A 27,941-nucleotide genomic window follows, 5' to 3' on the forward strand; every position below is an offset into this window, starting at 1 on the left:
CATGACCATGAACAAAAAAAAACATAAATAAAACTCAATAAAACTAAACACCATAAACAACATTCTATCTTATCTTGTAATTAATTTGTTTATAACCTATAAATATATTTGACTATTTTACAACAATTTAAATTTAATCTGAGCCAGAATCTTCAACAACAATCGATGTTGAGCTCATATTGGTTTCACTAACTTTTGCTGATGTTATTTTGAACAACTCTATCTCTGATCTCAATTCTTGATCGATTGGCAAGAAATCTATTAATATTGATTCACCTATCATTCCCCATTTATAAAGATAATGTGAAATGGTTTTTTGTACACTAATAATCAATATATAATAAATTATAATAATAGGTTCTATTAGAATCAGATTTTAAAATGGAATAGTAATTAAATGAGAGAGAGATGTACATACGATCTTATTTGATAACAAAGTAAAATAATAATGTTTGGATTGATATTAATGAAATAACTAAGTGTTGCAAAGATATCGTCATAATCTATAGAATGAAAAATGTATGTAATCAAGTTAGTTAAAAATGACGATCGTGATTGTTATAAGATTTAAATCTTACCTTTGGTATTATTATAAAATAAATCTGAAGCAAATAGATAGTCTACAGGAGGTAGAGATAATACTTCATTTGAAAAGATACCATATGACAGTTCTATGAGTGTTGGTGGAATTCTACCTTTCAATGATCGTTGTTGATTGTGCTGAATGTTACTATTGATACCTTGGAATATACTGTTGGTTGTACTACCTTCTCTATCGGTAATGATAACAGATGCACCGAGTGAACATGCAACTAGCGAAGGTAGAGCAATTCCTGCACCAATCTCTATTGTTCTTATAATTCTATTATTGCTATTGTTATTTCTATGCTCTTGTTGTTGTCGGTGTATTAAACAATCAGTACAACCTGCAAACTCAACATTTATAAGATACCAACTGAGTACTAAACTACTCTCCCATAGTAGTGTTGCAAAGTCATTTCCTATTTCTACTACTAATGATGATGATGACGATGAACTACTACTACCGTCTACAATTATTTCAAGATCAACTAAACTTGTATCAATATCATGATTGTCATGGTAGTGATTACAGTCTATAGATCTATCTGACTGGATACTAATTGATCTGATCATGTGAATGAAATAATTCAATGAATTTAACAACCCTTTTTGGTTCAAACAACACTTTTTTTTAATTTTTTTGTTTTAACAAAAATCTGATCATAAATTTGAAACTAAAATGGATAACTATTCTGATCATTTTTATTGTTTTCTGACCCTGGGTAAAAGAGGGATTTCTTTTCTTGAAAAAATAAAAAATTTCAGAATATTTATTCTACTGAATTTTTTAAATTTAATCATTTTGTTAAAAATCACCTATAAAGTATACAAACGTGTTGTTTCATTTTGTGTGCATTTGCCAAAAATAATGAGAGAAAACACACCTTGTTTTGTATTCTCTCAAAAGCTATGCAAAATTTTTTCATTTTTTGGATGGAGGATAAAATGAAATTACACAAATGGATAATAATAATAATATAATTCAAAGAGATATAACATTTTTATTTAAAAAAGTATTTAATAATAAGATATTATATAAAAATATATTTGCAAAAGTTAGAGATGTCAATAGCAGATACATTTGGGGAACCAATCACTTGGTTCAACCAAAGAGTATATTTGCTTCTGGAATACATTCTTTCCCAGGAGAGATGTATTCCAATAAAAACTTTAGAATGTTAGAGAGTGCAGAGTGGATGCTCAAGAACAACTACATCAACGCACTGTTCTACAAGTTAAAGATGTTCCTTGAACGTTATCACACCGAGCACAAGTTGACATGGAGCACAGAAGCATTAAATTTGGCAGCCCAAAAAATTAGAGATGAATCACTCATTGAATATCTGACGGACTCTACTTCAGACTATACTCTACATTTGTTAGAAGCGGCAGTTCGTTTTGACAATTTGATTCTCTTTCAAAAGTTGACGATTGTAGGTGCCAAGAAGCTGTTAAAATTCAACTCTATTCCGAATCTGTTCGAGTTGGCAGTCGAATGTGGTAAAGTTGAAATAGTCAAATTCATCGCCAAGAAATATTCTCCCATTATCGATAATCACGACAGATTATTTGAAAAGGCACTCTCAAGTAGGAATAGAGATACAATATTGAAGATTGCACGTTCCAGCTATTATAAACCAAAGGAAAAGACAGACGTAATGAGAATACTTTTTCTCAATCATCTAGGTGTAGCTGAATTCTTTTTGGATTCAATTTCACCATTGGATATGGAAAAGGAGATGAATATTTACGAAACCAATCTTATTAATATAAATGTTGACCATTTCACATGGAGTCACTTTGACATAATGGTTTATCTGTGTATCAAGAAATTCAGTGGTACATTGGATATCGATGATATCAACGCAATGTTATATTTAACTCGAAATGTCAATCCACACAATCTGTCTGATAACCAAATGGCATTCTACTCACTTGTATTACTGCTTCAGAAAATCAACTCTCCAAATCTACCACACACGCTCAATCAATTGGTAACTTTTAGGAATTCAACTTTCATACATGCTATTATCGATTCAAATATCTTTAGCAAAACCAATTTAAAACAAACGATTATCAAACAATTAATTGGATATGGAATGATTTCATTGATTATGGAATTCATTGATTATATACCAGACACATTACCATCGATTAAAGTTCTATCGAAAGATGACACTCTCGAAATTCTCACACTCATAAAGAGTAATCTCCCAAATACAAAGATAGAATATGAAGTTCTAATGGAGGAAGCTAGACGTGGTAATGCAACAACAGTTGATTATATAATTCGTAATTTCCCACCAATCCCAAATCAGAATAACAGTGTTATCTTCACTGGTGCATTGATCAGAGGACAAATGGATCTTGTATACCTAGGACTTTCTCATGGAATCCATGGATTGACCAATGAATTCTTTCACACTGCCAAGAATTTCCTGCAACTTTACAAGATGTATGGAAAAGAAAACTTGCTAATCACAGAAAGACATATCAAAAACATGGTTATCATGCATCTGAAAGAAGAGTTTGAATTGGCAGTTCAAGAATATCGTATTTTGGTCGATCCAATTGTATTTGTTTATCTTGGTGACTTTGATTGGATGGTAGAAGCAATTGAAAAACACCAATGTAAACCAAAAACCGACGACAATTACAAACATTTACATTTCGAACTTCAAAAACAAATTGGAACATCTGGATCTATTAAACTCTATCGTATGTACGAATACGTGATGGACAAGAACAATCAACAATGGAGAAAGAGCATCTTGGATGAAGCTAATAAGTATAATCATTCGAAATTATTGAAAGCAATCAAATTGAATATTGATGAATTTTAATGGTGAATTCAATAAATAAAGATATTATTCATTGAATCGATAAAAAAAAAGATTTAAAGATAATATCTTGGTTTAATTATTTTTGATTCTTTTGGGCAACTTTCAATTTCATGGTCTATTTACACATTTTATTGTTGGGTGAAATAAACTTTAGAACTTTGATTTGTTAACTATGCAACACAATAGACATTAAGATTCATTGTTAAACTCTGCAAGTTGTCACTGTTGCCACAATACCATGAAGCAGAGAGAGCGCTTACCCAATAGGTCGAGTTTACCTGGAAAAGAGATCCAGAGACTAATATGTACAATATCTATTAGAAGTCATTTAGGATAGTGATAATAAAATTTACATACCAGTTGTATAGGGACTACTATCAATCATTGAAATTTGACCAGTGGGTCCTAAATTTGATTGAGAACTGAAGGAGGATACTGAAAGGGAGTATCCTTCGCTATTTTGGCAGTTACCAAAACCGTATTGGCTGACAGGGGCTGTGCAAGAATAATACTGATCGGGTGTTTCTGCTGTCCAAGCAGTCATAGTAATATACTTGCAAAACTGTCCTGAAGCAGTAACAACTAAAATAAAGAGTAGAATGGTTATTGAGTAGATATTCATGTTTAGGTAGTTAATGAAAATAAAACAACCTATTCCAACTTTTGATCGAAACAAAAATAAATAACCTTTGTGTTCAAGTTTGTTTTTATTAAAAAAATCTGATTTCAACGAAGAGTTTTATCACCAATAAATACATAATTCTTTTCAAGATTATTTAAAAATGATTTTTGTAAACAAGATATTTTTTTTTGAACTATCTTTTTCATCCCTCATTAGGCGACTGTTATTGTTTATAAAAAATGGTGGTCTCTTGTTAGGCAATTAATTCTCATTATTTTTTATTTTTTAAAATGGTGATCATTTTTAAAGCCATCAAAAAATAGTAAACTTCTAAAAAAGGAATATATAGAAAAAACTTTTTTTTCAAAATATTTTTCTTATTAACATTTGTCTAGAATTTGAATAGGATTTTTTTTTGATTTAATAATTCATACACAAGATATTTTGTAATTTTTTTTTTTTAATTCAAATTTATCATAGACTAACTATCTACAAGTCTAGTAGTTTTTTAAAGTCATTTCTTATTTTCTAATGAACTACGATTATTCGATGTACACTCGTACTATTATTTCAAGATCAACTATAGAATTTTTGATCATAACTTTCACCGTAGTTTCAAAAGGGCCATCGATAACTAATCAGATCATTTCTTTTTTTTTTTTGATCCTGGGCAAATTTCTTTTCTTGAAAAACTAAAAAATATCCAAATAAAAACGGTTGAAAAAAACAACCTTAAATTATAAAACCATATTGTTAAAAAATGGATATTAATATAATTCAAAGAGATATAACATTTTTATTTAAAAAAGTATTTAATAATAAGATATTATATAAAAATATATATTCAAATGTTAGAGATGTCAATTGCAAATATATTTGGGGAACCAATCACTTGGCACTCCCAAAGAGTTTATTTGCTGCGGGATTTCTTTATTACCCCGCAATAATGTATACGAATAAAAGCTTTAGGATGTTAGAGAGTGCAGAGTGGATGCTCAAGAACAACTACATCACCGCACTGTTCTACAAGTTAAAGATGTTCCTTGAACGTTATCACACCGAGCACAAGTTGACATGGAGCACAGAAGCATTAAATTTGGCAGCCCAAAAAATTAGAGATGAATCACTCATTGAATATCTGGCGGACTCTACTTCAGACTGTGCTATAGCTTTCTTAGAAGCGGCAGTTCGTTTTGACAATTTGATTCTCTTTCAAAAGTTGACGATTGTAGGTGCCAAGAAGCTGTTAAAATTCAACTCTATTCCGAATCTGTTCGAGTTGGCAGTCGAATGTGGTCAAGCTGAAATAGTCAAATTCATCGCCAAGAAATATTCTCCTGTTGTTGATAATCTAGATAGATTATTTGAAAAGGCACTCTCAAGTAGGAATGGAGATACAATATTGGCAATTGTACATTCTAGCTATTACAAACCAAAGGAAAAGACAGACGTAATGAGAATACTGTTGATCAACCATCTCGGGGTGGTTGAATATTTTTTGGATTCAATTTCACCATTGGATCTGGAAAAGGAGATGAATCTATACGAAACAACTCTTATTAATATAAATGTTGAACAGTTTACGTGGAATCACTTTAACGTAATGGTTTATCTGTGTATCAAGAAATTCTGGAGAACATTGGATATCGATGTTATTAACGCAATGTTATTTCTCGATCGAACTGTCAATCCACACAATCTGTCTGATAACCAAATGGCATTCTACTCACTTGTATTACTGCTTCAGAAAATCAACTCTCCAAATCTACCACACACGCTCAATCAATTGGTAACTTTTAGGAATTCAACTTTCATACATGCTATTATCGATTCAAATATCTTTAGCAAAACCAATTTAAAACAAACGATTATCAAACAATTAATTGGATATGGAATGATTTCATTGATTATGGAATTCATTGATTATATACCAGACACATTACCATCGATTAAAGTTCTATCGAAAGATGACACTCTCGAAATTCTCACACTCATAAAGAGTAATCTCCCAAATACAAAGATAGAATATGAAGTTCTAATGGAGGAAGCTAGACGTGGTAATGCAACAACAGTTGATTATATAATTCGTAATTTCCCACCAATCCCAAATCAAAATAACAGTGTTATCTTCACTGGTGCATTGATCAGAGGACAAATGGATCTTGTCTACCTCGGACCGTCTCATGGAATTAATAGATTGACCAATGAATACTTTCACACTGCCAAGAATTTCCTGCAACTTTACAAGATGTATGGAAAAGAAAACTTGCTAATCACAGAAAGACATATCGATAACATGGTTATCATGCATCTGAAAGAAGAGTTTGAATTGGCAGTTCAAGAATATCGTATTTTGGTCGATCCAATTGTATTTGTTTATCTTGGTGACTTTGATTGGATGGTAGAAGCAATTGAAAAACACCAATGTAAACCAATAACCGAAGAAAATTACAAACATTTCGAACTTCAAAAACAAATCGGAACATCTGGATCTATTAAACTCTATCGTATGTACGAATACGTAGCTGACCCAAAGAACAATCAACTATGGAAACAGAATATCATCAACGAAGCTAATAAGTATAATCATTCGAAATTATTGAAAGCAATCAAATTGAATATTGATGAATTTTAATAATGAACATATATTCTATAAATAAAGATATTATTTATTTGAATCTGTAATAATAATTTAAACAAAAAAAAAAAAGTTTAAAGATTTAAAGATTATCTATCATGTATCTTTTTTTTTTTTCTTTGTTGTTTAGTTATTTTTGATTCTTTTGGGCAACTTTCATTTGACTGGAAAGATCTCTGAATACCGAATCTCTATCAAAGAATCCTGTAAAAGTATATGATTTACCATCCTTGGTGTTGACTTGCATAGCATTGAATAGGAACGCGATTTTGGTCTTTTTGATCTCTTCAATGTTAACCAAAGGAACGGAAAGTTTAGTACCTAACTTTACACCGATTTCTTTCAATAGATTTTGGAAACCTAAATAACGACTACTTAGAATTAATACTCCAAGTTGACCATTTAATGAACAATGATATCCTATTATTGAAAAGATTGAATTAATAATCAATAATAGCACTGAGATTAATAAATTGTTTGATTACTTACTTTCAATGATAAATTCAGTTTCTGGTACAACTTTGATTTGTTCAACTTCAGGATCTAGTGGTTTCTCTGTTACTCCATTGATTTTGTTGACAAAAGTACGTGCTTCTTTGTCAAATTCAACTCTGGTTCCAAGAATACCAATGATATGGTCTTTGGTAACAGTGTTGAGACTCATGGTCTTTGAAGAAACCATTGATTTTCTCTGGTTATACAAATCGATGAGTGGGGTTGTTTCCATTCCAGTTGCAATCAACATATGTTTCAATGGATTGGATCGCTCCTCCAAAGTCGGTGTTGGACAACCTGCACCACCTTTATGGAACATAATAATTAGATCCTTCAAACAATTATTTACAATTGAAATCTGTTCATCCGCCATAATTAAATGTTGACTGTGGAATGATAACACCAGATCACTTGGTCTTGGTACAACAAGATATAATAAATCCTAAAAAAAAAAAATGAATGTTAAATATATAATAAAGATAAACGCGTATTAATGTTACTTACATCTATTAATTCACCCCAAAGTTTCTTTATAAACAATTTGAACAGTGGTTCTTTCAATTTGCTATAGAGTTCTTCGATTTTAGGTGAAAGGAAATCTTTGGTTACGCTGAGAATTGCTTTCTCGTATTTAAGATTCTCTTTGTTATTGATGCTAGTCTTGATTGTTGTTGGAATAGTGGATGTAGCTGCTGAGCCTGCATTGTTGAGAAGTACAGATGTGTCATGTACCGGTTCAAACAAAACGGTTGCTGCATTGCTATTTTGGGTAGTGACTACACCACTCTCGATATCATCTTCGTTGGCAACGTTCAGATGACTGTTGAGAGATACCAATGGTTCGCTAAACAATACCTCTTGGAACTGATAGAATACATGTTGTTTCATACGATCGGAAAGCGATTGAATACATCGATTATAGAATTCAGAGACAATCGATTGTGATTGTTCCATACACAACTTGAATGAATTGGTGACACACTGTTTGGAGTTTTCATCGAGATGAGCAGCCTGACTACTTCCAAGATGTCTGTTTAGGTCACGCTCAATCTTTTGACCGTAGAGATCTAGACGAGTCTTGGCAGCATCCAAATTGTTGAGCATTACAACCGGCTCAACGTTGAGAGTGAATAGAGTCGGTTTGCCATGTTGTTCCACCTCGGTATGTTCTAGATAATGTTCGAATTGCTCGGATATGATCTGACAATAGTTGATAACCTCTGAAGTTAGAACTTCAAGTAGTTGGACGTAGGAGAATGAATCCGGTAGCCACGCTAGAGATGAAAAATCTTTGATGGCAGCATCACATGCCTCAAAGAATAGAATATAACTCGACGATACACCTTGAGTGATTGACACTGATTTCTTGTCGTCTTTCTCAGTGGAATCCTTCAGCTTGAAATTCAACTGAATCTTGATCGCCTTGAGTAGTTTATATACATAGGTGATAAACAGTTGTTTCAAAGGCAACGGTTTGAATCTATCGCCTGTCAACTTCTTTGTGAAATTGTAGTAGTCCAACAGCTTCTTGACAAGTGTCAAAATGCTTGGTGAGTAGGGTGCCCAGTTACAAAAATCCTCAATAACTTTTACTATACAATCACCCCAGGCATCAATGACATCACAAGTAATCTTTACATCCTGAGGGAATGCCGATTCGAAATGTATAGTTTGGTCAATCTCCTCTGTAATGATAGCCATAACCTCCACCAACATATTGGTGATGGTTCCTACTTCCTTTACTTTCTGATCGTACTCCATCGCCATGAAACCAAGTGCAGCGATATTCTCCTCAAACTTGCGTTTCGACTCCTCCTGAACACACAACGATAGTCTCTGACTGAAATTGGTAACAGGATTCTTATTGATTATTCCACGCAATGTCAAGATATTCTCAAAAATCTTTACTAAACTTCTAAGGCATCCTCTTGGTTTATTCTATTTTATAAAAAATAATTGGTTAGTAATTAATATGAGAAAATTAATCTTTTTAGTAACATTATTAACTTACAGATGGGAATGATTCATAATATCTTCCAATATTATAATTTACTTTTGGAATTAATTTATCCAATGATTGTTTGAGTGATTGCAATTCACTGACAGTAAATACACCTTCATCTTTACCATTGAGAATATCAAGAATAGTATTTGTTACTTCTTCCAATTCAAAGATATAATTCTTTTCAATTGAATATTTCTCTACCATAACTTCAAATTGTCTATATTTTTAAAAAATAATAATAAATTTCATTATTAGAAAATGAATATATGTAAATAACAATTATAATAAACTTACATTATATTTGATGATGTTTTACAAACACCAAATCTCATACAATATTGATTTAACAATGATCTAAATGGAATAGTTAACCAATCTGAATCATCAATATTACCATTGGACTCAATCGATGCTTCTGTTGTCGATGATGTATCTGTAGATGAGGTTATAGAAGTGGGTTGGTTCAACTTGGCCAGTCTATCTCTCTCTTCAATGATGAAATTGAATAGTATTTTGTAGAGTGCAATATGATCGATTGGTATATGCTTTGATAAATCGAATGTGTTGGTTGTTGTAGCTGTTGAATTGGCTTTGTTAACTGAGTGTTGTTGATTGTGTTCATTCTCTTCTTGTGATTGATCGATGAATCCATCTGTGGCACCTGTCGTTGTTGAGTGTATATTGTTGAGATAATCATTGTACTCGCTGTATTGATAATGATACTCCAGCGAGAGATGTATTCTTCCGCTGGTGGGAAGTGAGAACCACATATCTTTAGGACTACCTTTGGTATCCTCTAGGTCTTTAATATTGATTTCGATCTTTCCGAGCAGTGTATCGGTACTTGCCGTTGAAGACATAACAGCAACCTCTAGCTTTCCCTTTGGTTTCTTCAACTTTAGTAGAAACGATTGATTCCATTCCGGTTCGTTGGTATTCAACTGAGTGGTAGACTTTACTCTGTGATAGGGTGTTGAGAATATGCAATACTGGTTGATGGGCAACGATGACAGACCCTCTGCTTCAATCAATCGCACAAATATAACACCATAGAAACAATCTTCTTTGAATATGATATTCTTCATGAGATGAACAACATGATTCAGTTCCAGTCTTCGCCAAATCTGGTAGGATTCATTATTTCCACCTAACGACTCTGCATTGTAATATGGATCGACATCGTATTTTGACATTAACATCTCACATCTACTCTTCAACTCCACCAGCAAACCTTCGTCTTTGTAGGAATTGATCGAGAGAACATTGGCTGTGATCATCTTTGCATCGACATCGTCCAACTGTAGTTTCTGTTGCAATCGATCGAGAAACTCTTGTGGTCTGTCCATCAGTTGCATCTGAGTGGTTGGAATCGACAGTGTCAAACAAGATTGAATCAGCTCAAAGAGTAATGAACGTTTCGATCTTGAATTGCTGTATTTGAACTTCTGAGTGAATCCATCGAATGGAGGATAACGCATAACTTGAATGGTACAATTCGAACCGACATTGTAATCTGCCAACGTCATCTCTGAATCCAAAACCATTCCTCTCTCTCCATTCTTTGGAATATATAAATAGTAATCGGCAACAAAAAACTTCTTATTATAATACTTTGATAACTCTTTGAAAATCTCTGAAATCTTAATATCAACATTCAATATCAATTTAATAACTTTTGATTTCTATAGAAATTTTAGTAATTGATTAGTAATTGGTAAATTGATAGACTCTATATAATATAACATACATCTTCAACTATTTCAAAACATAAATTAACATCTTCGATATATCTTGGTTTCTTTAGGAATATGATATCTTGACTCTCGAAAGAGTAAGCAGACAGTTGCTTATGTCTATCGAGTATGATGAATTTACGTTCTACCATTGCATTTCCACCTGTTGACTTGGCACGATGTAACAATGTGACATACGATGTGATATCGTCTTCCAACGGCTGGTTTACCATCATCAATTGATCCAATGGAAGATAAACACCGGATCCTCTCTTATTCTTCTTATTCTTTTTCAACTTTCCAATCGCTAATATATAATTCTGATTGAATTTATCATCACCTAGGAAGATAAAATAAAAGAAATAACAATTAATAAACTATTACTTAATTAGTTTCAAAATAAACTAAACTTACTTGATACTGTTAATTTAAGTTTCAATTTATCAAGAAGATCTTGTATGGTGTTGTCTTTGGATACATTGATCATAAGATGATTGTTGGTTCCGAATTGCTCGAAATCCTCAATCTCAATGATGAGTTTCAGTTGATTCGGATTGAGATTGCCAGAGCTGTTTGATTTCGATTCAGTGATGGAGTTGGTGGGTGTTCCAGGTTTGTTTGGTGACTTTGACGAAGAGGAAGATGTCAAAGATGCACTGTTTGAACCCATAGATTGTGAACGTGGTTTCCTGATACTGTTACTACCGCTGCTGCTACTACTGTTACTTCCAGTGGAATCAGTCAACTTTGAAAGTGGAGACAACGATCTAACATTGGAAATAAAACTACTTCCGCCTCCACCTGATTTTAATGGCGATACCATGATCGATGTCACCTCTTCGTCATCCTCTAAATCCGGTGTATTATCATCATCTTCATTATCATCGTCATCCTCATCTATAGTTGAATTTCCACTGTCTCTCTCACTACCACCATGTAGATTCCATTGATTTATCAATAAAGTATATGCTTTACTTCTATGTATAAACGATGCAAATAAATATTTCTAGTAAAGTAATTAAATATTAGTAACTAACTATATAAAGAATTGATATATTACTAATAATATATATTTACTTTTTTTGATGTTCTAACTTCAATTGCATTCGGTAGATAAAAAGAACCAATCTTCTTTTTAATCCTTGTAATATCCTTAAAGTGTATCATTGTCTTTTTGTTCTTTGCTAGATGCGAAGGACTTCTAAAACACAGGTAATTCTGTGTGATGTACATCGTACCGTTGTGTGACATACTAATTGCTTTCTTTGCTTCCTTTGTACAATAACACTCTGAGATGACTGTCTCTGAATGTGGTAAATCTGGAAACCATCTAAATAACAATGGTATTGATTTCTAATATTATAATAATAATAATAATATTGTTGTTGTTAATAACCTGATAATAACTTTGTTATATTAATATATAAACACCACTTTACCATTGTTGTAGATGATTCACTCTCTGGTACCAATTCAAAAGATATCGTTAGATCACTGTTTGTTTCATCGCCTTTCTTTGATTTCAATGCAATTCTCTTTTGAATCGAGTTGTTTGTAACGATGTGACTGCTGCTGTTGCTGTTGCTGTTGGCCAACGCCGATGCCGATAGTGTTGTAGTTGTGGTGGATGACGATGCTGTCGATGACACTGAAGATGTACTATCAGAGAGTGATGCCGATATCGAATAACTCTTGATCTCTGTAAACTCACTCGATCCAATACTTCTAATCTCCGATGTGATAGGTGCCAACGGTACCGTTGCAAATGCAAACACCTCTCCCTTCTTTAGCATCTCCCATGTCTTTACTTTAATCTCTAAATCACCTGCTGGATAAACATCTTCATTTACCTCACTAGATATATAAATAGTTAATTAATATATCTTCGTCTATCTAAAGTTATCTATCTAATCTTATAATCTAATCTTACAATATAAATGTCTCTTTTTGAAACACAACATTCTCTCCACCATATACATATTTTGTTTTATACTTTGCGTCGTGTAACTTTAATTTTACTGTTAAAATGAAATATAAATGAAGAGGTCAACAATATTGTTGTTGATATTTAGTTAGATAAATAAATATTAATATTATTTTAATATTTTTTTTTATAATTTAAAATCAGACTTTCATACATACATAATATCCATGTTTTTTTTTTCTTTAAATTCTTTCCTCCGTTGACCGAAATCAATAGTTTCTCTTTCATTTGTTATGGTTATTCTGTTGTTGTTGTTTTTTTTATTATTTATTATTTTTAACTTATAAATAAATAATATATAGACTATAAATACAAACTGTCGTAAGTGCACGCGTTATTGTTTAAAACAAACTTTGTAAATATTATTAATAAGAATAATAAATAAAATAAAAAAAGGAGTAAACAATCACCTTGTTTTTTATCTTAAAAACAATATATTATTATAAAAAATGTTTGCACCTCTTGTTAAGTATATATAAACTAATCTAATCTTTTGATTAAAATAGTCATCAATTTTACAGCTTATTATCTTTTGTCTATTGCAATCCCCACACTACTATCAAACAACACTTTACTTTATATTTTTTTTTTTTTTGAATCTTTTTATTATAATAACTGTTTTGGTGGCAAAAAAAATAAAAACAACACACTTATTTATTTTAATGATTCAAGATAAAGATATATGATGCTCGTTTGTTGAAATGATGTTGTTATTTTGTGATGCAAATTTTACTGATAAAAAACAAAACAATTGTTTACTTGATTCTTATAAAGGCACAATTGTGTTGGTGATTTCAAAAAAAAATTTAAATGACCAAAATAGTTGTTTTAAATCTTTTTCAATCTTTTTTTTTGCAGAACCACCCTTTCACCCATTTTCAAATAAAAAAAGAAAGTTTTGGGCTTATTTTTTATTTTTCCAAAAATTTTTTCCCTTTTTGTTTTTTTTTTAATTAATTAATGAGTTTAGATAGGTATTAATCAATTTCTTTGTTGGAAAATAATATTTATCTTTATATATTCGATATTGTTATTTTCCAACGACATATGTATTTGAAATTGTATAGTCTTTGAACATAGCTTCATTCATTGGTACTTCTTTGAAAGAAAATCTAATATATTTAAAAAAAAATAAATAAACTCTTTCTTCACATAGTATCTTTTCAATATATTATATATTCCTCTTAAGTAATTAGTATCAATTTGAGTCAAGAATGGATTAAATTAGTTAGTTGAAAGTTACTATAAAATATGAACACTTTATTACTATTTAATTTATTTCCGATTCAAACATTAAGTTCAGTAAATTGTTCTTCAATCATTGTAACAAGGTTGGCGATTTCATGGAATTTCAATTTCGAAGTGTACTCCAAACTAAAGATATCTCTTGAGTTTTGATCATAGAAACTCTTCCAAAGAGCAAATACACCTAAAAAGTTTTGTGTGAAAGCAGTTGAATTCCTACAAAGTAATTTTAACATCTATTATTAAGTTAAAAGTTAGTAAACTTATATGTGATCATCAGAATAAATCGTTAACGATTATCATTATTACATACAACTATAGATTCATCAAAATATCCGAAATCCTTTGATACATGTAAGATAAACAAGAAAGTATTTAAACAACATAGATCTATTAAAAATAATTATTAATTAACTAATAAGTTTATATTATTATTATTAACTTTAATGTTTTTACTTACTTTCTAAATGTAAAGTTTCAACTGATAAACTATCTATCAATGTCTCTAAAATGTTGTTTCTGTGTTGTCTGACAATATAATCGAATAAAATATATTCATTATCCTATTTTGTTTTAAAAGTAGAATTTAGAGTAATAATTAATTGAATGATCCTTAATCTATTATAACACTCTTTTTTTTGATTACTTACTTGGAATTTAAGTTGATTGGATGATCGTAATTCTGAATGAGTCAAGAGGATTGCACGTAGAAATACATTGGCATCGATAATGTTCTCCATTACAATCTTTTGGAGTAGTTTAAATGAACTTGGATCGGCTGTACATCGCTTTGTGAAATCATGGTACAGTGGTGAGTTGTTCTTTAGCAATTCTCCTAGCAGATCGAAATTCATCTGATAGAACTGTTGTTTCTGTTCGATGATCTCTTGGTAGAGTGAATCCATCAAACCGAAATTAACATAATATTGTTTCACTTGGATATTTGACATTCTTAAAGATGATTGAATACAACACATCAAGAAAGTTCTGCGCATATAAAAAACAACAAGCAATAACAATATTAATATGTTAACAACTACTACCGATAGTTTTTATATTAACTATTTAACTTACCTTTCTTTATCAATATGCTTTGATTTCAAATAGGATTGATAGATTGAATGTAACCAATAGGTTTTCGATTGATCCATCTTTGTCAAACCATTGATATAGTCTTTTTCATACTGTGGAATCAAGAGGCAGTCATTCAAAATCGACATTACTTCGACATCAAAGAACAATATAATATATCGCAAAGACTGAATCTTTTGAATGTGAAATGGATTATAACTAGTAGTAGTTATTGTTGATAGACAAAAACAATTAGACATTGATTGATTGATTGACTTTTTACTTAAAGTAACAACTTACTCATCGGAATATGATTTGGTCCAATCGATACTATTGATAATCTTGTAGAGTGTCGGTATGAAACCTAGTTTCTGTATCAGCAAGAGTGTTTGAAGTTTTCGTGATCCGTTCATGATACCATAGAGGAAAACGAGTAGCTCCGTCTGGAACACACAGTTGGTGTAGCGTTTAAGGTAAGTTGACGGCTCTATACCTTCAGAGTCGAGATTCAACTCTTGGAATATCATTAGGATATGATCGTTATTGAAATGCATCGGTACGTAGCTATCCAGACTATCCCAATCGCCGCCATTCGTAAATCCATTGTTCTGTCGCAGTGAAGGTGGTATCCACTTCGGATTAGTCGATTTCTCCAGTAGTAAACATGTTTTCTCAATTAATTTAGGTGCATTTAATAATAAAGCTTTAAGATTATGATGATTACTATTATTAATATACATATATAAATCAACTTTTTATCAATATATATACTTACAATGATTAATTTGAAACAATGGATATTGTGTATTTTTAATCTCAATTGATTTCTGAATGGTTTGGACATCGTTGGGATCTGGCGGATGAATACAAGCAGACAACACCTTGATAAAGATAAACAGACTAACCGAACCCAACTCACCGATAAATTCATATAGTTTATGTATTCTTCTAAGATCATATGGACTTTTAATTGAAAATATCCACTATATATATATAAGTTGAAAGTTAGACAATTGTGTATTATTATTATTATTGTTGTTGTTTAATACGTACGTTAAGACAAGCACCTGCAGTCTCTGCGGTGATTGGGTTCCTCAGTGAATACACCAAGAGGTTGATGAGTGTTGTGTTTTCGAATGCCCATTCACTTACATTGGTTTGTGTCGAACAGATTTGATTCAAGATATAGATGACCGAGAGGAATATTTGATCCAATGTATCTTCTCTTCTCCAAGAACGACTTTTCTTTCTCGGTGCCATTATCGTCTGTTCATTTCTAACCAAGATATCATTCAACAACAGATGGCACTTCAAATCCACCAACTCTTCCATTAACGTTGTATCATTTACAATAACCATTAAATCATCTAATAAGTTCTTCATCTAAATATAGTTGAACTATATTAATATACAGAACACAAAGAATCGAATCTATCGAAATTAAATAGTTGTTATTACAACATTACATACCTCTGTATAATTATTTAATTTAATAAAACTATTTAATTCCACTAGTTTTGTTTGTAGTAAATGAGAATCTTGATTCTCTCTTGCTGCTTTGGTTTCGGGTGATTCCAATGCACATTTCGTATTGCTTAGACAAGCGAGATAGTCGGATTGTCTACTACTACTGCTGTTAAGTCTTTGTTGTCTACCAGAGTATATTTCATTCATAAACAATCGATCGTTAATATTTAATTTGTTATTTGTACATCTATGATCAAAATAAATATGATTCATCTTCTTCTCATCCTTTTTCAAAGAATCCGCTAAACATCTTTGATTTTGTTTGTGATTATTATTATTCTTATCACTCGTTAATAACTTATTAAAGAATGCTTTCATGATTTATATCTCTTCTCTCTTCTCTTCTATTCTCTTCGCTTCTCTTCTCTTTCTCTCTCTCTATTAATAACAAACAATAAATAATATACAATAAAAAAAAAATCTTTAATCATAAAAATTTTTTCACTTAAAATGTTGAGTTTTTTGTTAATTGCTTAGCTTGAGATGGTTTGGATTGAGATGGTTGAGATGGTTTGGATTGAGATTGTTGAGATGGTTTGGATTGGCTTTAGCTATTTTCTTAGGATCGTTGATTGGTCAGACACAACACATGTTTTGGTCATTGAGAACATGTGTTGGCGGGTGAATTAGAACCCTATTACCCATGATGAACTTCACCCACCCAAATAAAGGTGAAGTGAATACATATGCGCGGTTCAAAACCAGTACCCAAGGCTATATATATATGATATGGCGAAAGAAGGACCTCTTTATTCAAGATTCATGGGCTTAGATCTGAAAAAGAGAATCATCATAAGCTCGGATCGTATAGTGGCAGTACATGAGGTTGTGGTCCTCCTAACCCTGGTTCGATTCCAGGTCCGAGCACTTAAATCATTTTAAATATTATTTATATGTCCGCATGCGGTTTGGAAAAATATAAAAAATAAAAATAAAAATAACCAGGTTTCCCGCTACGCCAAAAGGGATGTTATCGAAATATTATCTGATCCTCAAGCATCACACAGATGAACCTAAATTTTCTTTCTTTATTCTCAAAGAAACTATCTTTAAGTTATACTCATTCATATAAGTTTATAACTTATAAGTTAAAGGTAAACAAATAAATAAAGAGATATTCATTCATATAGGTTTCTAAAAACTCTTAATTGTTCTCTGTTATCTCTGTTCTCTCTGCTCTCATAGGAAGTGTCTCAAGTTCACTGCTGTACTCGCCATTGTCTTACCGAATACAGCCACATCTCGCACTAAATTGACGATACCAACAGCAAAAAATTCAATTAATATCCAATAGTCATTTATCACTAACTCTTTACTGAAAAAAGCAACACATTCCTACTTTTAGATCTATCCTAATACTATTCAACTTATTATTTAATAATATCAATAAAATAATTATTATAATGATGTTAATAATTAATTGGCTATTTCACACTGCCGAGTGAACGTAAATAAAACATGAACAAGCATGTTAATATCAATACCTGCAATTGACTGAACATGAGTGCTACGAAACAGCATATTCTGGCTGTACTTACACCTTCTTTGATAAATTTAATAGAGATTTAAATAAAAATTTATTTATTGATCTTATTTTATGGTAAATGATATAATCTAATATCTTTACCACTAAGCATTTTTATAACATCGAATCTCTCTTCAAACATTGATTTGTGTAAGAGGCCTGCCATAAAGTATCGTCTGTGTGTTTGCTTGCCAAACAAAATGTAATATTGATCATCAAGTTTTCGAATCGAACACTTATGATTTTCATCATCTTCGAAAGAAATATTGTCAACCAATTTAGTAGTTGGAAAATAAGCAGCTTTCAATTCAATGTTTTGAACAGAATCTGGTAAAATTCCTTCTTGTAAAACAATATCTTTATCTTCTCCAATGATAAGATGATTCACAGAGTTTGGAATAATTCCTGGACGTTTGAAACAGTTCATATTGTGAACATTGAGTGTTTTCAACGATGATGGAAGTGAATCCTGTTTGATATCAAAGGCAAACCATACACTAATTTCAAGTGTTTCAACACCGAACGGAATGACTCTGAGTGTATCTGAATTCTCATCATAATAATAATGGAGAGACAACTTCTTGATATCCAAACCATCAAGTGATTCTTGTTTGAATGCCATTTCTTTTAGACTTTCCAAATGATAAAGTGTGCGATCTGGGAACAATTCGTCAATGTCATAAACAGAATTGGCAAGACTGAGATGTCTGATCGAAGTAGGTAATGCCGATTGTAATGTAAGTGAGTTTATAATGTGCAGTGTTGTCAATGATTTCGGTAGATCACTTAGATCTAATAAACCAGAACCATCAGTCAACACTAGAGATCTAAGATTCTCGAGATACTTGATTGACTTCATCCATGACAAAGGAACATTATGTAGTGTGATTAACGAATTTGGTAGTACTTCTGGATCGATAGAAACCTCACTGCAATTGTGAATGAATTCCTCCAGATTCGATGGTAACGATCCAACTTTGAGATAGTTATTGGGTGTCTTACCTGTGACTATTAATATCTTCAGTGATGTCGGTAATACTCCAGGTTCCAATATTTGGTTGAGTGTATAAATCTCTAAACTCTCCAATGTATCAGGTAATACACCTACTTCGATCACCTGATTGAAACCGCCAAGAAATTTCAATCTCTTCAGATTGGGTGGAAAACAACCTTTGAATAACTGTTCATCAAAATGATAACCAAATTCCAGTGAGGTGATATTCATTGGTATTCTATGTTTTAAAGTTTGACAACCCACTATACTAGTTACATTAGATTTACTAATCAAATCATAAAGTTTAGTAGACAGTTGATCTGAATCTTCTCTCTTTTGCATATCACTAGTTTCCGTTACTTCTACTATATTTTGATCGATTTCATCCATACTTTCAATTGAATCTGAAGAAATATATAAAGATAAGTTAATAATAATAGTAATAAAACAATCAATCAACAATTCTAAAGATATATTTACCATAATCTATAACATGATCAACAAGAATATAACTTGTATCGTTTGTGACGTACACAGTACGTTGTTTCTTTTTGTCAAGTGACTCTAATATTAAAGATCGATATGAATTCAATGTGATCCTTGAACTATCTTTATAGACACAATATAAACTATCGGTATCAAACAATAGATATCTATTTCTATCGTCGAACCATCTTTTACAAACTAAACTAAAACAAATCTTGTCGATATTATCTTTCAAATTATTAACAATCGTTGATAATAGAATATGTGAAAGATTTACTAATTTATGTGTTGAATTGTTATTGTTTATTGTCATTTTTGATAAGATAAAATGATCTCAATTCAGATTTGAACAAAAATTAAAAAAAAATTTGTTTTAAAAGATACAAGTGTGCTAAATTCGGGCAACAGACAAAAAATTCATTCTTGGATTTTTCCAAAACAAAATGTTGTATAAAAAATTTAAAAAACATGTTATTTCGAGTCAAAAAATTCGTATTTATTAAATTTGTTTTAAATTTGAATAATGGAATTCGATATGTTGATATTTCAAGCTCGGTACAAAAAATCTGTTGTTGTCACAATCAAGGTCAAAAAAAAATAATTTTTTTCTGCAAATTCTGTTTTTTTCCACAGTAGACTTCAATTCCTTTTCGCCGATCATCGTTTTATAAGGGGTTCGTTAGATGAAAGAAAGTTTTTTTTTTTTGAAAACCGGTTTTTTTTCTCATTAACCATATTTAATTCAATATTGAATATTTATATATAAATTTAATTTATTTTTTTTGATATGTAAGGATTAACATAACAATATGATAATAATAAACCTAATATCCAATGTACCAGGTAATACACCTACTTCGATCACCTGATTGAAACCGCCAAGAAATTTCAATCTCTTCAGATTGGGTGGAAAACAACCTTTGAATAACCCTTCATTAAAATCAAAAGAAAATTCTAGTGTAGTGATATTCATTGGTATTCCATAATTTATAGTTTGACACTGCTTTGCACTTGTTACATTAGATTTGCTAATCAAATCATAAAGTTTTGTAAACAGTTTATCTGAATCGTCTCTATATCGATCTCGCATTTCCTTGCTTTGTATTACTTTCCGATGTTTTGATCGATTTCATGAAAACTGCCAATTGAATCTTTAATATCAGATAAATAAAGTTAATAATATATTTTTGAATATAATCATGGTCAATCAACAATTTTTTAATATATTCTTTACCTAGATTTTAAATTTGAAGAAAAATTAAAAAAAAATTTGTTTTAAAAGTTACAACAAAAAAAAAAACCAAAAAGAAATGTTCTTTAAACAATTTGGTAATAATTATAATAGCATTATTATTATTATTTTATTTTAATATCTTTAAGTATTTTTACAACATTAACTTTGTCTAAAAACATTGATTTGTGGAATAGACTTGCAATGAATTGGTTATTGTGTTGGCCAAACACGATGTAATATTGATCATCGAGTTTTCGAATCGAACAACTACTATCACTTAGATCTAAACAACCAGAATCGTTCCAAAACTCATTATCATTGAAATCTTTGAAAGTAATGTTGTCAATCATTGGAAATAAAGATATGTGACAATTTAATGTTTTGAACAGAATCTGGGAGAATTCCATCAGCTATATCGAAGTGAGAACCGTTCTCGTGAATGATAAGATGATTAACAGAGTTTGGAATAATTCCTGGACCTGTGAAACAGTTCATATTGTAAACATCGAGTGTTTTCAAAGATGATGGAAGTGGATTAAGATTGAACTGGAGGTCGCACCAAATCTCAAGTGTTTCAACACCAAATGGTATGGATCTGAGTGTTTTTATCTCAACTCCTTTATAATAATATTCCAAACACAATCTCTTGATATCCAAACCATCAAGTGATTCTTTTTTGAATGCCGATAGTTGTAGATATTCCAAATGATAAAGTGTGCGATCTGGGAACAATTCGTCAATGTCATACTTTGAATCGGCAAGACTGAGATGTCTGATCGAAGTAGGCAATGCCGATTGTAACTTTAGTGGGTGGAAAATGTCCAATCTGGTAAGTGATTTCGGTAGATCACTTAGATCTAATAAACCAGTACCATCAGTCAACACTAGAGATCTAAGATTTTCGAGATACTTGATTGACTTCATCCATGACAAAGGTACATCTTGTAGTGTGATTAACGAATTTGGTAGTACTTCTGGATCGATAGAAACCTCACTGCAATTGTGAATGAATTCCTCTAGATTCGATGGTAACGATCCAACTTTGAGATATTTGTCGGGTGTTTCACCTATGACTCTTAATATCTTCAGTGATGTCGGTAATACTCCAGGTTCCAATATTTGGTTGAGTTTAGACATCTCTAAACTCTCCAATGTATCAGGTAATACACCTACTTCAATCACCTGATTGAAACTGTGATTAAATTTCAGTTTCTTCAAGTTTGGTGGAAAACAACCTTTGAATAACCGTTCATTAAAATAATTGTCGAAAACCAGGGAGGTGATATTCATTGGTATTCTATGTTTTAAAGTCGGACAATCCTCTATAGAAGTTACATTAGATTTACTAATCAAATCATAAAGTTTTGTAAATAGTTTAACTGGTTCGCTTCTAATCAGTATTGCTCTGTTCAATGTTAATTTCTCTATGTTGAGATCGAGTTCATCTGTACTTTCATATTGAATCTGAAGAAAATTGAAGTAAAATAATGGTAAATCAGTAAATATAGTTAAATAAACAGTCAATAGTTGTAAAGATATTATTTGTAAAGAATATAATTACCTAGATCTAATAAATGATCATAAATACCGAGAAAGATCTCTCCTGATGTGACTAACATAGTACGTTGTTTCTTTTTGTCAAGTGATTCAGATATTAAAGATCGATATGAATTCAATGTGATTCTTGAACTATCTTTATAGACACAATATAAACTATCGGTATCAAACAATAGATATCTATTTCTATCGTCGAACCATCTTTTACAAACTAAACTAAAACAAATCTTGTCGGTGTTATCTTTCAAATTATTAACAATGTTTGATAATAGAATATGTGAAAGATTTACTAATTTATGTGTTGAATTGTCATTGTTTATTGTCATTTTAGCTGAGATGAAATGATCGCAAATCAAAAAAAATTTTGTTTTAAAAGATAAAACAAAAAAATATTTTAAGAATAAATATTCTATTCTTTTTATTTTAAATTAGTCAGAAAAGTGTGATATTGGACCTTTCGTCTGCGCATTATCTTGTTTTCAACACAAATAAGGAAATCCAAATTTCGATCTGTTGATATTTTCACAAAAAATCTTATGTTGTCACAATCAAGGTCAAAAAAAAATCATTTTTATTTGCAATTTTCTATTTTTTTTTCAAAATGAGAGTTCAATTCCTGTTCTCCCATCATCTTTTTATATAGGTTTGATGTAAGAAAAAAAAACAAAAAATTTATATGAGGGTACACTAAAAATCACTTTTTGGCATGGGTCCAAAAAAAATAAAATTTTTTTATATTAGGGTTTAAAAACAAATCATAAAGTTTTGTATACAGTTTATCTGAATCATATCAATCTCGCATTTCCTTGCTTTGTATTACTTTCCGATGTTTTGATCGATTTCATGAATACTTCCAATTGAATCTTTAATATAAGATAAATAAAGTTAATAATATATTTTTAAAAATCAATCAACAATTTTTAAGATATATTTAAGATTTTAAATTTGAAAGCTTGAAAAATTGTTGCAAAGTTACAACAAAAAAAAAAACCAAAAAGAAATGTTCTTTAAACAATTTGGTAATAATTATAATAGCATTATTATTATTATTTTATTTTAATATCTTTAAGTATTTTTACAACATTAACTTTGTCTAAAAACATTGATTTGTGGAATAGACTTTGCAATGAATTGGTAAATGTGATGGCCAAACACGATGTAATATTGATCATCGAGTTTGCGAATCGAACAACTACTATCACTTAGATCTAAAGAATTGTTCCAAAAGTTTTTATCATAATCTTCGAAAGTAATGTTGTCAACCATTTTGGTGGTTGGAAATAAAGATATTGTCAATTTAATGTTTTGAACAGAATCTGGGATAATTCCATCAGCTATATCGATATGAGAACCGTTCTCGTGAATGATAAGATGATTAACAGAGTTTGGAATAATTCCTGGACCTGTGAAACTTTTCATATTGTAAACATCGAGTGTTTTCAAAGATGATGGAAGTGGATTAAGATTGAACTGGAGGTCGCACCAAATCTCAAGTGTTTCAACACCAAATGGTATGGATCTGAGTGTTTCTGTCTCAACTGGAGCCAATCCTTTATAATAATATTCCAAACACAATCTCTTGATATCCAAACCATCAAGTGATTCTTTTTTGAATATCGATAGTTGTAGATATTCCAAATGATAAAGTGTACGATCTGGGAATAATTCGTCTATGTCATAAACAGAATTGGCAAGACTGAGATGTCTGATCGAAGTAGGCAATGCCGATTTTAACTTTAGTGGGTAGGAAATGTCCAATCTGGTTAGTGATTTCGGTAGATCACTTAGATCTAATAAACCAGGATTGTTACATAACCTTAGGGACCTAAGATTTTCGAGATACTTGATTGACTTCATCCATGACAAAGGTACATCTTGTAGTGTGATTAACGAATTTGGTAGTACTTCTGGATCGATAGAAACATCACTGCAATTGTGAATGAATTCCTCTAGATTCGATGGTAACGATCTAACTTTGAGATAGTCATCGGGTGCTATATTCCAGATTCTAAAAATCTTCAGTGATGTCGGTAATACTCCAGGTTCCAATATTTGGTTGAGTTTAAACATCTCTAAACTCTCCAATGTATCAGGTAATACACCTACTTCGATCACCTGATCGAAACTGTGATTAAATTTCAGTTTCTTCAAGTTTGGTGGAAAACAACCTTTGAACAATGGTTCATTAAAATAATGGTCGAAAACCAGTGAGGTGATATTCATTGGTATTCTATGTTTTAAAGTTGGACAATCCTCTATAGAAGTTACATTAGATTTACTAATCAAATCATAAAGTTTTGTAAATAGTTTAACTGGTTCGCTTCTAATCAGTATTGCTCTGTTCAATGTTAATTTCTCTATGTTTTGATCGAGTTCATCTGTACTTTCAATTGAATCTGAAGAAAATTGAAGTAAAATAATGGTAAATCAGTAAATAGAGTTGAAATAAACAGTCAATAGTTGTAAAGATATTATTTGTAAAGAATATAATTACCTAGATCTAATAAATGATCATAAATACCGAGAAAGATCTCTCCTGATGTGACTAACATAGTACGTTGTTTCTTTTTGTCAAGTGATTCAGATATTAAAGATCGATATGAATTCAATGTGATTCTTGAAATATCTTTATCGATACAATATAAACTATCGGTATCAAACAATAGATATCTATTTCTATCGTCGAACCATCTTTTACAAACTAAACTAAAACAAATCTTGTCGATATTATCTTTCAAATTATTAACAATGTTTGATAATAGAATATGTGGAAGATTTACTAATTTATGTGTTGAATTGTTATTGTTTATTGTCATTTTAGCTGAGATGAAATGAAAAAACAACAAACATTCATTAAAGATACAACAAAAAAAATATTTTAAGAATAAAATTCTATTCTTTTTATGTTAAATTTGTCAGAAAAGTGTGATATTTCTGCATTGTGTTATAAGTGGGTTACAATTCTCTTGCTTGTAACCCAATATAACGATTTTTTTTTTTTGCTCCAAATGTTTTATTTTTATTTATTTGATATGTAAGTAGGGTATCTATAAGTACAATATTTTCTCCACTTACGTTAATTACCACAAATTATTTTTACAATATTTTCTTTGTCAAAAAGCATTGATTTGTGGAATAGACTCGCAATGAATTGGTTATTTTGATGACCAAAAACAATGTAATATTGATCATCCAGTTTTCGAATCGAACACTTATTATCTTTGGAATTTTGGATAGTAATGTTGTCAACCATTTTGGTTGGAAATAGAACTTCTCTCAATTTAATGTTTTGAACAGAATCTGGGAGAATTCCATCTTCTATTTCACAACGCTCTCGAATAATAAGATTATTCACAGAGTTTGGAATAATTCCTGGACGTTTGAAACAGTTCATATTGTTAACATCGAGTGTTTTCAAAGATGATGGAAGTGAATCCTGTTTGAACTGGAGTGCTAACCTCATATCAAGTGTTTCAACACCAAATGGAATGACTCTGAGTGTTTCCGATTTCTCTCGAAAGCCAAAATCTCTATCGAGGCACAAACTCTTGATATCCAAACCATCAAGTGATTCTTGTTTGAATGCCGACACTTGTAGATATTCCAAATGATAAAGTGTGCGATCTGGGAATAATTCGTCAATGTCATAATTTGAATCGGCAAGTCTGAGATATCTGATAGAAGTAGGCAATGCCGACGTTAACTTTAATGAGTGGGAAATTTCTAGCCTGGTAAGTGATTTCGGTAGATCACTTAGATCTAAACAACCAATATTTGTCCAAAACTTTAGCGATCTAAGATTTTCTAGATGCTTGATTGACTTCATCCATGAGACAGGAACTTTTTCCAGTGTGATTAACGAATTTGGTAGTATGTTTGGACCAAAATCTATAATATCTATTCCATTGTGAGTGAATTCCTCTAGATTTGGTGGTAACGATCCAACTTTGAGATATTTATTGGGTGTGAGACCAATGACTCTTAATATCTTCAGTGATGTCGGTAATACTCCAGGTTCCAATATTTGGTGGATATAAAAAATCTCTAAACTCTCCAATGTATCAGGTAATACACCTACTTCAATCACCTGATTGAAATTGTAATCAAATTTCAGTTTCTTCAACTTGGGTGGAAAACAACCTTTGAATAATCGAAAACCAGTGAGGTGATATTCATTGGTATTTCATACATTAAAGTCAGACAATTCTATACAAGTTACATTAGATTTACTAAAGTTTTGTAAACAGTTTATCTGACTCATCTCTATTTTGCATTTTCGTGGTTTGTATTACTTTCACGATGTTTTGATCGATTTCATCTTTACTTTCAATTGAATCTTTAATATAAAAGATAAATAAAGTTAATAATATATTTTTAAAAATAATCATGATCAATCAACAATTTTTTAGATATATTATTTACCTAGATCTATTAAATGATCATATAGATAAAGATAATTTTTGTTTGGTGTGATGAACATAGTACGTTGTTTCTTTTTGTCAAGTGACTCTAATATTAAAGATCGATATGAATTCAATGTGATTCTGGAACTATCTTTATAAATATAATATAAATTATTGGTATCAAACAATAGATATCTATTTCTATCATCAAACCATCTTTTACAAACTAAACTAAAACAAATCTTGTCGATATTATCATTCAAATTATTAACAATGTTTGACAATAGAATATGTGGAAGATTTACTAATTTATGTGTTGAATTGTTATTGTTTGTCATCTTTAGAGAGATGAAATTAATATGATCGCAATTCAGATTTGAACAAAAATTAAAAAAATATTGTTTTATTCTTTGTGGTATTCTTGGTTTTTTATAAAATTCCAAATGATAAAGTGTGCGATCTGCGAACAATAATTCGTCAATGTCATACTCTGAGTTGGCAAGTATCAGATCTCTGATGGAATTAGGCAATGCCGATTGTAACTTTAATGGGTGGGGAATGTCCAGTTTGGTCAGTGATTTCGGTAGATCTAAACTACCATAAAGGTTATAAACACAAGAGATCTAGGATTCTCGAGATACTTGATTGACTTCATCCATGACAAAGGAACAATATCAATGTCCATAAGAAGTGTGGTGATATTCATTGGTATTCTATGTTTTCAAATCAGACAATCCTCGATACTTGTTACCTTAGATTTGCTTATCAAATCATAAAGTTTTATAAATAGTTTATCTGTCTCGTCTAAACAATATCTCTCTTCTCTTAACTAAACTAAACAAATCTTGTCGATATTATCTTTCAAATTATTAACAATGATTGACAATAGATTAGGTTATTGATCATCTTTAGAACAATAAAAATATGATCGCAAATGAATTCAGATTATCTTAAAAAAAATAAAATTCCAAGAATCATTCCCTCAAAACAAAACTAG

The 27,941-nt window shown here is 30.8% G+C and overlaps 8 protein-coding genes and 1 non-coding gene across 9 annotated transcripts; 3 read left to right on the forward strand and 6 right to left on the reverse strand.

Annotated features, from left to right (window-relative positions):
- Positions 1 to 133: 133 nt before the first annotated feature.
- On the reverse strand, positions 134 to 1,155 carry PPL_05403 (uncharacterized protein; the record flags this gene model as incomplete). Its single annotated transcript, XM_020576286.1, has 3 exons — positions 134 to 323; positions 419 to 503; positions 579 to 1,155. 3 exons carry the CDS (start codon positions 1,153 to 1,155, stop codon positions 134 to 136), a joined length of 852 nt encoding a protein of 283 aa, XP_020433535.1.
- Positions 1,156 to 1,541: 386 nt separating this feature from the next.
- PPL_05404 (uncharacterized protein) lies at positions 1,542 to 3,425 on the forward strand (the record flags this gene model as incomplete). Its single annotated transcript, XM_020576287.1, has 1 exon — positions 1,542 to 3,425. One exon carries the CDS (start codon positions 1,542 to 1,544, stop codon positions 3,423 to 3,425), a length of 1,884 nt encoding a protein of 627 aa, XP_020433536.1.
- A 53-nt stretch (positions 3,426 to 3,478) lies between these two features.
- On the reverse strand, positions 3,479 to 4,047 carry PPL_05405 (uncharacterized protein; the record flags this gene model as incomplete). The annotated part of the gene is made up of 2 exons (XM_020576288.1): positions 3,479 to 3,540; positions 3,783 to 4,047. The coding sequence occupies 2 exons, from the start codon at positions 4,045 to 4,047 to the stop codon at positions 3,479 to 3,481; spliced, it is 327 nt and encodes a 108-aa protein (XP_020433537.1).
- A 760-nt stretch (positions 4,048 to 4,807) lies between these two features.
- PPL_05406 (uncharacterized protein) lies at positions 4,808 to 6,682 on the forward strand (the record flags this gene model as incomplete). Its single annotated transcript, XM_020576289.1, has 1 exon — positions 4,808 to 6,682. One exon carries the CDS (start codon positions 4,808 to 4,810, stop codon positions 6,680 to 6,682), a length of 1,875 nt encoding a protein of 624 aa, XP_020433538.1.
- A 133-nt stretch (positions 6,683 to 6,815) lies between these two features.
- Positions 6,816 to 13,130, reverse strand: PPL_05407 (uncharacterized protein; the record flags this gene model as incomplete). Its single annotated transcript, XM_020576290.1, has 12 exons — positions 6,816 to 7,105; positions 7,175 to 7,622; positions 7,685 to 8,569; positions 8,774 to 9,118; positions 9,192 to 9,402; positions 9,480 to 10,867; positions 10,933 to 11,258; positions 11,333 to 11,924; positions 11,996 to 12,271; positions 12,358 to 12,772; positions 12,849 to 12,936; positions 13,061 to 13,130. The coding sequence occupies 12 exons, from the start codon at positions 13,128 to 13,130 to the stop codon at positions 6,816 to 6,818; spliced, it is 5,334 nt and encodes a 1,777-aa protein (XP_020433539.1).
- Positions 13,131 to 14,188: 1,058 nt separating this feature from the next.
- On the reverse strand, positions 14,189 to 17,063 carry PPL_05408 (uncharacterized protein; the record flags this gene model as incomplete). The annotated part of the gene is made up of 9 exons (XM_020576291.1): positions 14,189 to 14,383; positions 14,461 to 14,537; positions 14,608 to 14,710; positions 14,798 to 15,134; positions 15,222 to 15,437; positions 15,519 to 15,941; positions 15,990 to 16,201; positions 16,371 to 16,601; positions 16,689 to 17,063. The coding sequence occupies 9 exons, from the start codon at positions 17,061 to 17,063 to the stop codon at positions 14,189 to 14,191; spliced, it is 2,169 nt and encodes a 722-aa protein (XP_020433540.1).
- Positions 17,064 to 17,541: 478 nt separating this feature from the next.
- On the forward strand, positions 17,542 to 17,612 carry PPL_05409. The gene has a single exon. It is a non-coding gene; the product is annotated as a tRNA-His (tRNA).
- Positions 17,613 to 18,340: 728 nt separating this feature from the next.
- PPL_05410 (uncharacterized protein) lies at positions 18,341 to 20,063 on the reverse strand (the record flags this gene model as incomplete). Its single annotated transcript, XM_020576292.1, has 2 exons — positions 18,341 to 19,668; positions 19,745 to 20,063. 2 exons carry the CDS (start codon positions 20,061 to 20,063, stop codon positions 18,341 to 18,343), a joined length of 1,647 nt encoding a protein of 548 aa, XP_020433541.1.
- A 1,263-nt stretch (positions 20,064 to 21,326) lies between these two features.
- Positions 21,327 to 27,282, reverse strand: PPL_05411 (CIGB-like protein; the record flags this gene model as incomplete). The annotated part of the gene is made up of 10 exons (XM_020576293.1): positions 21,327 to 22,166; positions 22,320 to 22,434; positions 22,602 to 22,955; positions 23,362 to 23,404; positions 23,630 to 24,937; positions 25,036 to 25,362; positions 25,626 to 26,628; positions 26,731 to 26,770; positions 26,799 to 26,877; positions 26,964 to 27,282. The coding sequence occupies 10 exons, from the start codon at positions 27,280 to 27,282 to the stop codon at positions 21,327 to 21,329; spliced, it is 4,428 nt and encodes a 1,475-aa protein (XP_020433542.1).
- Positions 27,283 to 27,941: the final 659 nt, after the last annotated feature.

The sequence above is a fragment of the Heterostelium album genome, assembly GCF_000004825.1.
Source record: "Heterostelium album PN500 unplaced genomic scaffold PPL_contig12, whole genome shotgun sequence".
In the NCBI taxonomy this organism is placed as follows: Eukaryota; Evosea; class Eumycetozoa; order Acytosteliales; family Acytosteliaceae; genus Heterostelium; species Heterostelium album.